Source organism: Odontesthes bonariensis, chromosome 14 (genome assembly GCF_027942865.1).
Source record: "Odontesthes bonariensis isolate fOdoBon6 chromosome 14, fOdoBon6.hap1, whole genome shotgun sequence".
Lineage (NCBI taxonomy): Eukaryota > Metazoa > Chordata > Actinopteri > Atheriniformes > Atherinopsidae > Odontesthes > Odontesthes bonariensis.
Window position 1 is genome coordinate 27,740,770 of NC_134519.1, and position 10,789 is coordinate 27,751,558.

At 43.2% G+C, this 10,789-nt stretch overlaps 2 protein-coding genes across 3 annotated transcripts; both read right to left on the reverse strand.

Moving 5' to 3' along the window:
- Window positions 1-536: 536 nt before the first annotated feature.
- LOC142398379 (E3 ubiquitin/ISG15 ligase TRIM25-like) lies at window positions 537-4,828 on the reverse strand. Of its 2 annotated transcripts, none has more exons than XM_075482353.1 (8): window positions 4,743-4,828; window positions 3,799-4,085; window positions 3,363-3,680; window positions 3,181-3,273; window positions 3,007-3,091; window positions 2,817-2,906; window positions 1,512-1,568; window positions 537-1,413 (listed from the first exon to the last, which is right to left on the reverse strand). In XM_075482353.1, exons 2-8 carry the CDS (start codon window positions 4,054-4,056, stop codon window positions 1,361-1,363), a joined length of 954 nt encoding a protein of 317 aa, XP_075338468.1. In that variant the 5' UTR covers window positions 4,057-4,085; window positions 4,743-4,828; the 3' UTR covers window positions 537-1,360. The 2 variants fall into 2 exon arrangements, with proteins under 2 accessions (XP_075338468.1, XP_075338469.1); XM_075482354.1 differs by lacking the exon at window positions 4,743-4,828 and adding an exon at window positions 4,251-4,400.
- A 289-nt stretch (window positions 4,829-5,117) lies between these two features.
- On the reverse strand, window positions 5,118-10,112 carry LOC142398380 (uncharacterized). Its single transcript, XM_075482355.1, has 4 exons — window positions 9,742-10,112; window positions 9,290-9,429; window positions 8,995-9,088; window positions 5,118-7,765 (listed from the first exon to the last, which is right to left on the reverse strand). Exons 1-4 carry the CDS (start codon window positions 9,992-9,994, stop codon window positions 6,798-6,800), a joined length of 1,455 nt encoding a protein of 484 aa, XP_075338470.1. The 5' UTR covers window positions 9,995-10,112; the 3' UTR covers window positions 5,118-6,797.
- Window positions 10,113-10,789: the final 677 nt, after the last annotated feature.

Here is a 10,789-nt window from a genome sequence, read left to right on the forward strand (position 1 = left end):
TTTTGGGAAAACTCATGTGTGGACACTTCTGGCTTTACAAGCTTATTGCTAAAGCTGCTGAAGGATTGTTGATAGAGATGGGAAGTACCAGCTTCATTTTCATAGACATGTGTGAAAAGCATTCCGTCTCACTTCCACCTATTGAAGACACTGGCATACGAGTGAAAAATACACTTTAAAGTTACAAGAACTTCTTTGTTTGGTTCAACCTTTAAAACCAACTGCTCAAATCTGTCAGATGTCCAGCTAACTGGGTCTCTTACTTCAGAACTTTTGTCTGTGTTTTAAGGCCAAGTGCAGTTTAATCCGGCGGACATCCGCTGATCCGTGCTGTGTAAGGTGGAGATTTTGTTTGGAACTTTTAAAAAGTATTGCAACAAATTATCTACCCTGTTTTTTTGTTTTTTTTTAGTACAAAGGTTGAAAGAGCTGAAGAAGCTAATTTGATGCAAAAGTAGGAAAACTGGTCTTTAGGTAAAGAGCTGTATTCCAGAAGAGTTGCATTCCAGTATCTAACCTCACAGTTCAGTCGTAGCCTCGTTTTGGATTCTTTATTTCCAATTTGTCTGAAATTTACATTTACACTTTTTACACTGAAAAAAAATCTACAACCGCAAAATAGTTAATTACATGACGAATATACTACACAACACAAATATATTAAATAAATTCCTGAGCTGTGATTTGGCTTATTTTCTTATGGCAGTCTGGTTCCAGTGTTGGCTGAATACTGTGTCAGTGTGCAGGATCATTCATGGATCATTCAGGATGTCCTGCAGAAGTCAAAACCAAACCCACTAACTGGGTGAGTTCTGCCTTGAACGTCTGCAGCAGGGGAAACAGCTTCCACTTTCGCCTCCCGGACTTATTCACCAGAGGAGAAGCATGAGGTGGAGAGGACCTGTCGGGCTCCATCAAAGCGGCCGTCTCTGTTGAGACAATCCGGCGTTTACAGTACAAACTCAGAGGAGATCAAAGTGAGGATGATTATGAGTACCAACTCTGGATTTTGAGGGGTTCAATGTCGTTTTGGGAAACCAGCCTGTTGACATAGAAGCACCTCGAGTGATCTTCTCTTAAGCCATGCATTTATTAGTAAAACAAAATCAACAAGGTGGTCAAAAAAAAATTTAAGGATGCTGAAAGTCTGACGATGATGATGCAAGTGAAAACATTTATTGGCGGCCTCACATTTGAGCACTGATGATAAGATTAAGGGGCTAAATGCAACACAGTTCGTCTCAGTCGATGTAAGAAGTCAGAAAAGCCTGCACTGATGGAAATGAGCCTCTCAAAATCAGGACCAGACAGACAGTGATGGACAGACAGGCGGGTGCTGTGGCCACCGCACAACAGATGCTCACGGTGTCTCTGGGCTCAGAGTCACATCTGCCGCTTGCACGTCACTCCTGGCTGCAAAAACCCAAAGACGGCGACGGCTAAATGACAACGTTCTCCGAGACGAACATACAATATCTGGACTAATGTTTTAATAAATCAATCTGTAGTACCTTCATCTTCGGTTTCTGGAGGTTCAAGGCTCCTCAGTGGATGATCGACCAAGAGTTCTACGAAGGGTTTTGGAAAAAAGTCATATGGAGTTGAGTGAAATGAACACTTAATCACTATTTGCCAACATTTGGTGTCTGCAGGTAGAGAGAGATCCCTGCTATAAGTTCTATAATTAGGCTATCAGTATCTTTATAGCCAACGGAGTGGTACTGCATCCCTTTTTGGAGGATATGGAACACAAAAACATTTCATTCGACATCTGAACATTCTGGCTTTGTAATACAGATTGAAAAATTAACTAATCAATAAATGAGTTGTAATGGCTTTTTTCAGATGATGTGGTATCATCCTGAAAAATGACTGTATCATCATCAAACCTAGTGTTAATTGATAGAATGAGAAAAGGGTCCACCTGTGGTGACTGTAAGATCTTGTCCAATGCAGATCTATGATTCATCTCTGACTTTCATCCTATCATCCACAGTCCGTGACCGGCTCTCTTTAGCCCACTGTGCCCTTGTTTTCCTCTGTGTAAGTGTTAATGATGGTTTACGCTGGGCTTTTCTGGATGTTTTAGCATTTCCTCCAGCTGGTTCCTTACAGTTCTCAGACTGCTTTCAGTTTTCTTTCCGGATGCTTTGGCGTCTTCCTTGGTTGACCTTCCCATTTTGTTTGCACCTGCTCCAAAAACAGCCGCTTGGGAACAACCAACATCTCTACTCTCACACTGAGTTGAAATACCTTCTTGAAGGCGTTCCTTTTTTTGAACCCTCTCTGCAGTCTGAAGCGACAGCTCCCTTGCTGGGGCCATGTTTCATGCCAGTCAAACAGGTGCAACAGCTCATTAAGGTCTGCAATCACTCTCCTAACCGCAGACTTGTTTGCTTTTTTTAGACTTGTGTAGGTATTAGTTTTAAAAATGCAAAGTACAATGTGATTTCATTATAAAAAAAAAAAAAAAAATGTCATGATACCATTTCTATTTATTAGTATCATTTTTTTCCTTCATTTTATTTATTTCTTTATTTTCTGTAGTATGTTTTACAAAGCCAGGCAGTCCAGCTGTTAAATAAAACAGCTTGTGCTTATTTGGAATTTTTCTTCATTTACAAGATCAAACAGCTGACGGAACATCCTCCTGGATTCCACCATTTTTGCCAGGTGTTGTATACCCTCTGTGTTATATTATTTATTCCTTGCAAAGTTGTGCTGGTGGTCTGTTGAACATGGTGAGCTTTGTCACCATTAAACTAAATGTTGCTGCATTCCCTCCTTTGTTTGGCTCGATGTAGGTGGAATCTTACCTGCGATGGTGGAATAGACGTGATGTACATGGCTCTCCTGCTTCTCCAACGCAGCTGTTAGCATTTGATTTTCCACAGAGTAGTTGTAGGCTGGTTGGAAACATAAGTAAACAATAAGAGGAAGTAGATTTAATGCATAAACACGGGACGAACACAGACACACGCCACTCTTTGGCATCATCTTCCTTACCATAGTACAGAACTATAAACCAAAGGAAGAGCAGAATCACCGTGACACCGTTGAAGTGTGAGTCCGCAGGGTTCACTCTCTGTCTCTGGGTTTAGGAAATTAGAAGTTAGACCTGAATAGCGTTGGCATCCAACTGTAAAAGATTTAATGTCACAGAGAAAATTCAGAGCTCACATCGCGTTTGATGCCTTCCTGTAGTTTGTTTACAGCACCGAAGGATTCTGTGATTTGCTCCTGTAGCATTTTGAAGTGCTGGTCCATGTACTCCTGTTGAACGCACACACATATTACTAACTTTCATTCCCCTCAACATAATGACGCTAGCATTTTCCATGTAAAAGTGTCGTTCAACTCACATTTAGCTGTCTCCGTAGGACAGTGGAGGCCTCCGTGGCCCCACTCAGCTGCTTGCTCTCCAGGGCACAGATGTTGCAGATGTAGCGCCGGGATGAGTTGCAGTAGTACCTCAGCACCTCGTCTTTGTGCTGCGGACATTTCCTCTCCAGGAGGTCACTCAGAGGTTCCACCAGGGGGTGTCCCGTAAACACCGGCAGCTCGAGGTGGTCCTTAATGTGCTCTTTGCACAGCGACACCTCGCACTTCAGGCATGTTTTGACGGCCAGAATTTTCCCTTTCGGGCAACAGTCGCAGTACACGCACTTTGTCTGCTTCTCCTACAATGAAAAATCAGATATAAACACATGCAGAGCGACGTTTGAGTCCAAGAACAGCACACACCTGAGAGATGACTTAAAGAGACTGTAGCTTAACAAAAGTGCTTATAGCTGGTACCGTCTGTGTCTTGTTCAACCTATAGTCCTCCGCAATGTTGCTCAGTGCATAGCTCTTCTGCACACTGATGACCTGCCCAAAAGTTGCCCTGCAGTCTGGGCAACGGAAAGGTGTGTCTGAGGAGTGATCCAACAGGTTTTCCAGGCAGCTCATACACATGCTGTGTCCACAGGGCAGCTGTCGAGGATCCTTGAAGATGTCCTGGCACACTGGGCACATGAGCATTTCCTCAAGCCGGGTTTGATCTGAATCCTCCATTCCTGAGCCCTGGTCATTAAAGCCTACAGCTGAGCATGGAAAGATCAGATGAGTTAATTACAGAGTTATTAATACAGCCCAGATTTCCTCCTTTATGAACACCACCTATTATGTGTGCTATTAATAACCTGTGCGCAAAAAATACGTGTTAATTAATTAAGTGTATTCGTGAAAAATCAGGTAAAATTGCTAACCTGAAATAAAAAATTAAAAAACTTGCGTAAGCCCTTCCGGTGTTCCTCGTCTTCAGTTAACGTTAAAAGCAGACATTAGAAAGATTGATTGAAGAACATATGTCTATGGCTAAAAGTGAAAGCACAGTTTAGTTTATAGTGGTACTTCCGGGTGGGGCGGGGCTTGTAGGGGTAGTTATGGAGATATTCAAACAAACAAAAAAAGTAATTTTCCTTCTTCTGTCATGACTTTAAGCGGCTCCTTAAAAAGCATTTTTTGTCACCATTAACGTTAAACGTCACCCTCGGTATAAAGTTTTGTCGGCAGCGCCATCTTACGTCCATAACTACAGAGCACACAGTAGCTAACAGGCAGCTAACTCAGAGAGACTTTTCATGACCGACAAACCAGACACAACAAAAAAAAAAAAGGAGGGGGGGGGGGGGGGGGGGTATATGGCCTATCAATTTAAATACGGGATACATTTCTGTCTTTAAACCGTTAACACTCACCGTCGGCACGGTAACATTCTTCTTCCTGTTTACATCAGCTCAGCTGCTACAGTTCCAACACACCCGAGCCGCCTTTACCCTGACAACCAATCAAAGCAGAGCGTCCCTTCCGTTTGGCCCCAGTCTCCGATCTAATCCTGCACGGAACCAAACGGAACCGCTGCTCATTACACGCTGCACTGGATCGGCCGGGGGATCAGTGCGTTTGCAGGTATCCAGACAGCTGTTCAGCTTTGAATGAGTTAGAATAAAATATATAGATGTAACATCCACCTGTTTGCTGCAAATAGTAGATGTTTTAACAATTAAACTATGTACATCCTGTTTTACCAGCATACTGACTGTAATGCAGTGAAAGCTCACACAAAACGGATCTGTTTGCCACAAGAATATACTTTTTTATTGATATACAAGACAAAAGTTATCAGGGCAGTAGTTTACAAAAGAAAAAAAATAACCCCACAAAAACAGACAACTGTCAATATAGAGACGATAAAGACTATATATTTAGTAAGAAGTTTAAAAACATTTAAACAGTTATTTAAATGGGAATGTAGAACTTTTTTTTTTCTTTTTTCGGTTTACATTTAAAGTTTGAAAGTTTTAACAAATAAAACCAAATCAAGTCTGCTGGATTACACTCAGTAACAGCATGAACGAATGACTTAACTTTTCTCTTTGTCATGGAAAACAACGTCTATATACATTCAGTAACGCTCCCGGGAGCACGGAGCCAAGCCGTATCAAGTTGAAATAAGAAAAGATAAAACAAAAGAGTAAAAAAGAAACAAACTATGAAGATTGGCAGGCAGGAACCCTTTTTTTTGCGCTACCAGAAAACAACCATAAATTTTCCATGTACCCAGGAAAGCATAAAACATTACATCGACAAGGCAACGATTTTGAAGGAGGATGTACATCCTGGAAACGCTTCCAAGGAGGGCTGGACACTTTTTTGAAAGCACTTCAGACCTACATTTTTCAAGGCAAAATGTGGAGTTTTATGTGAAAACGCAGAGGTGTGAATCGGCGAATGGAGTTAACCCTGCCAGCTGCCTACTGTGATACAATCTCTGTATAATATCTGAATGTGTGAACAGAGCAGGTAGAAAATTAACCATACTACAACGGGTAACGTCCAGCAGAGCAATATTCCAACTATTTACCTTATTCTAAATAAGACAATATTTCAATGGTGGTCTTTACACAAGCTGCACATGAGGTATTTAATTCCCATTCCCATTTAATGGTTGAATTAATGCATCGCGCCTACGTTAAGTCCTCCTACAGCATTGTGATGCTTGCGCCCATCAGAAAGGCTTTATCATCCAAATCCACCAAAACACAAAGCGTCACTCTAGATTCTTCCTCGACCCATAAGTGGGTCTTGTTTTTATTCGCAGGCATCCCTTTTCTGCCCCAGCTCTGCTGCTGAAGCAACTGTTGTCCCAATTCAACAAGCAACACGATCTATGAAGCCCCCAGTCACTTAAAATGAGCAGACCAGGCAACTCCAGAGCTCAATGCTGTGAAAGCAGGATGCAGTGTTGCATGTACATATGTAGGTGTAAACACATCTATACTTTGTGTGTTAGACAAGTATCATCCACATGGCTTAATTTGATTACTGCTTAAATCTAAATATGACCTTTTTTGGGTCAGAAAATGCTGTTTACATGACAACGTTTTCTTCAGGCCAAGGTCTGAACTGGGTTTATATCCAAATATTGCTGTGCACCTGAACATAGCTGCTGTCCTGAGTTCAAGAGAGAAAACAGCTTCAGTGGGTCCAATATTAGAGTTGTGCACAAATACTCCACCTTCTCTGTCTCACTATTAAGTCATAATAACGAGGTGTAAAATTTGGCAAGGAAAGAGAAGAAACCCCCGAGACTTTGACAAAATGTCCCCACCAAACTGGGGGATCACGGTCTCTGTCTCGGTTATAGCTTAAAGTTTTCTTGTGTCACCTTTACAGGACTGTCTGCAAAAGTCACTCAGTGTTTTTAGTCTGAGGTAGACAATGGTGCAACCACTGCAACCTTCCACTGACAGCTAAAAGCCAGCGATAGTTCTGAACGATGGCACAAAGAAATCACACCGGCTCAGATTGTGTGTCTCCAGATTTCGAAGAATCCTGAACATCTTTCCGCACGTGGAGCAGCTGAAAGGCTTCTCTCCGGTGTGAAACCTCAAGTGCGCCTTCAGATTGTGTCGCAGACGGAAGCTTTTGCTGCACTGCGTGCAGATATGCGGCCTCTCCCCAGTGTGGAACCTCAGGTGGCGGCGGAGGCTCTTTCTCAGGGCGAACGTCTTTGAGCACTTCGTGCACGAGTAGGGCTTCTCCCCCGTGTGGAAGCGCTCGTGTCGTCGGAGAATCTTCCTGCGCTTGAAAGCTTTCTCGCAGATGCCGCAGATGTATCCGTCCCTCGAGTGGGTGACCACCTTTTGAAGACGCCAGACCCCATTTCCACATTGGGTGAAGCAGCAGAGGCGATGGCCCGTGTGGAGACCTTGATGACGGCGGAGGTCTTTGGGTAGAGGCCACCCTGGCTGTGGGTTAGCACTGTGGGCTTTGGCTGCATCTCCCTCAGTCTTCACCTGTGAATCGGTCATTGTGTGCAAATTCACCAGCTGCACTGCGCAGGGACGCAGCAACTTTTGATCCGGAGAGGCGAGCTTTAGTTTCATCTGGAGATGGTTCTTCGTGTCCTTCGGAGTGTTGATCCGCTCCCACACCCCGACCTGCGTGGGAGTTACAGCTCCGTCAGATGGGGACGGACTGTAGGCGGTGCCCTTGGCGGTGCTGACACAGGCTTGCTGAGGTTCAGCTTGAACAGGCTTCTTTGGACTATCAGACACGGGAGCTGGGGAGTCTGGCTTAAGGATTAATGGGCAAACAAACTTCACCTCTCCAGAGGTGGCGTCACTTGTGTCCGGTAGAATCACGAGAGGCTTCTGTTTAGCGGGTGAGCTCTGCGCAGATCCAGCCCTTGAATTCTCCGAGCTCATCTCTGCAGAGACTGAAAAAAAGAACGATAACGGTGCATGGCACCTTTGTCTTATGCAGCATCAACTCATTTTACAGACTGGTTCTTGTAAAGATGTAATCTGACTGAAATGTGACTCAGAACTCATTTCTTAACACAGCCTACGTAAGCATAGTTGACTTTTAAAGATAATATCATTGCCTTTCATGCATACAATAGCAGCATAACCCCTTGACAGTAACCAGGCTAAGTGCCTAAAACACAATGTCACACATTTTAACCAGTGCTTAGTTTTACATGCCTCAAACAGAGAATGAGCATCCTTAAGCTGATCAATCAGACAGATGTTTTCCACCAAAGCAGTTCAGAGCCGAAATCTAAGGCTACCTGAGCACTGCAGGCAGAAGTGGCTCAAATCAAACTTTTTTTGTGACCATTTGTGACCCATTGCTGGCTTAGAATAGGCTATAGCACCAGCACAAGAACCGCTTTGGTGGAAAAAGCACCTTCCAGATATGAGCAGACTGGGCCCTTTCTCAGGTGACAAGAGGTGCTGCAGCAAGTTTTCACTACATTTGGCATGTGTAATGTGGAAAGTCTTTGTAAGGTGCAGCTGCTGAGGTCTTGTTTTGAACCTCGGAGCACCAAAACAAGAACGAAGCTAGTGTTTTACTAGTTGCACGGTCATAATCGGCTGCAAGTAGGGGCAATTAGGAAGTCACAGCTCCTCTGATTAAGTGAAAACTAAAAAAAAACAAAAAAAACAACAGGTGTTGGCTGTAAGGATTCTGTCTCTGTGATCTAATATTTAGCCATACACACTTGCACTTGTGTTTTTGTTCTGTGTCACTGGAAAGGGGGGCCTATCCCAGAATGCAACCGTACAGTTGTGTTACAAGAAAGATGTCAAGTTGAAACATTTTCTGGTGTTCTTCAACAACACAAATGATACTGTGACAATCTGTATCACATCTGTTTCAGCTGTGAATAAAGACGGCTTAAGCAACATAAATATTACTTCACTCTGTAAATAAATTACACAAAAATACAAAGAAGTTCATGTGTATGAGGATATCCCCTTAAAGATGCAACTTTCTCCAGCAACATTGACAAAATGCGGCCCAAACTAACAACCTGTGGAGGGTGCACTACTTTTTCTCCAAAGATAAGATCCTAAATGAATCTGGTTTGCACTGTGGGTTTCTGTTCATGCTTTAAGGCAGTTTGTGATAAGAGTTTCAGCCTTGGATTTCAGCTCTTACCGTGCAACGCAACTTTTGTCTGAGCCGCCTCATCATCGGAAGACTCCAATTCAAGGTTGCTCAACTCCACCATATTCACAATGTCTGACATAATCTGATTTAAGAGGGAAAAGAACAGTTGCATACATGTTAATTAAGTGAAAAAACATCCCCCCCCTAAAAGGGAACACCATTTCAGCAGAAGGCAATTGTGATGAGACAAATGCTGCTTAAGAGGGGGGGGCTGGCTGCAGTTTTACAGAGTCTGTTCTTGTTAAATCCACATGTGATTTACAACCAGTAATCTCTCACTGACCTGATCCTTCAAAGGCGGCCACTCAGGGTCAGCATGGCCATTATCTTCAGCCAGGAGGATTTCTGATGGAATTAGACACCCCTCCACCACCAACTCACTGGGCTCTCTCAAACAACCACCATCAAGGAGTAAAGCAGAGTCTGTGAAAGAGAGGGGGGAGGGGTTATACGAAAGCGAGGCACACACATTCCTTAACACTAGGTGCACACTTGGGATCACCCTGCAGAAGTTCAGCGTGACAAAAACAACTGATGCGAGTGTGCTTGATGCATGCAAGACAGACACATTTGAAATGATGGCACAGAACTTAGAATAGCTTTCTGATATTTACTATGCAATGTAAATCTCTACTATGTGATCTCTGTCTCGACTCTCCTAACTCATGTAGACCTACAGTCCAGCCGCAGACCTTATCAGGAAGTCACAGCATACAAATCTCAAACAACACCCACCACAAAGCTCCAGCGGCGGATGGATATCCTCCTCTACTTGCACGCCGATACTGCGTTTCGTGTCCCTACTCCATAGACGACCCAGTGTCTCCCAGGTTTCGTTCTCCTTATTGTCTTCAGTAAGGCCCCCATCCACAGCCGAGTCTCGGTATCTGCTCTCGAACAGTTTGATCAACTCCATCGTCGCTGCTTTGACCAGCGCCCCCAGCACCGACTCCACCTGCACCTGGAGGTTCACGACGCCCACCGACATTGTGGCCGCTCTGGCTCTATGGAAGTCAGAGTTTACGCAAAAATCCTGCTTGAAACGGAGGTGTACACTTAGCAAATATATCTATTTACCAACGACAGGCACATGGCTCACAGAAAGTGGGGCGTGTCTTGTTTTGGCGCAGGCGCGACAAGCGAGCGAGCAACAGATTGCATTACGAGCCTGACAGGGGCGGAGCCAAGACATTAGAGGACCCGAGTGCCCTTACCCTAAATTTAACCTTTCTTTCTCTCTTTCTTTCTTTCTCTCTTTCTTTCTTTCTTTCTTTCTTTCTTTCTTTCTTTCTTTCTTTCTTTCTTTCTTTCTTTGTGTGTCCTTCTTCTCCGTCTGAATTAAACATGTTTTATTATGCACATAATAATGATAATGATAAATTCTTAAATGAATACTAGGCAAATATTCCAGAGAAATGAACCTTTCCCAGTAAATTGTGTCAGGAAGCTCATCTTTACAAAAAAAAAGTGGTCTTCATTGTGGAATTGTATTGCTTTTGACATTTGAAAAGTTGTTATGACACTCTAGTTTTTGAAGGCCCCAGAATAATAAAATGCCACCTATCTTTCACTGAACAGCTTTTGCTTCTTTAGCTTCCATCTTCTGCCCTTTTTTTTTGTCTGTAGCTTTTAGAATTCAGAGAAAACACATCTTACTCTGCTGCTAATTTACTTTGCCCCATTGTATGATTTTATCTCAAAGGAGCTATGACATGCCAAAAAGGAATCAAACATTTTTGTGGAAAAGATGTTGCAGATATTACTATATAATAATTCTATGTAA

Excerpts from the sequence above, each read along its gene's own strand:
- LOC142398380 (XM_075482355.1), bottom strand. The coding sequence starts at position 9,994 with ATGTCGGTGGGCGTCGTGAACCTCCAGGTGCAGGTGGAGTCGGTGCTG. Across the intron at positions 9,430-9,741 it reads TCCGCCGCTGGAGCTTTGTG|ACTCTGCTTTACTCCTTGAT; the intron begins GTGGGTGTTGTT and ends TCTCTTTCACAG. Across the intron at positions 9,089-9,289 it reads GGCCGCCTTTGAAGGATCAG|ATTATGTCAGACATTGTGAA; the intron begins GTCAGTGAGAGA and ends CTCTTAAATCAG.
- LOC142398379 (XM_075482353.1), bottom strand. The coding sequence starts at position 4,056 with ATGGAGGATTCAGATCAAACCCGGCTTGAGGAAATGCTCATGTGCCCA. Across the intron at positions 3,274-3,362 it reads TCCTACGGAGACAGCTAAAT|GAGTACATGGACCAGCACTT; the intron begins GTGAGTTGAACG and ends TGCGTTCAACAG. Across the intron at positions 1,414-1,511 it reads TCCAGAAACCGAAGATGAAG|CCAGGAGTGACGTGCAAGCG; the intron begins GTACTACAGATT and ends GGGTTTTTGCAG.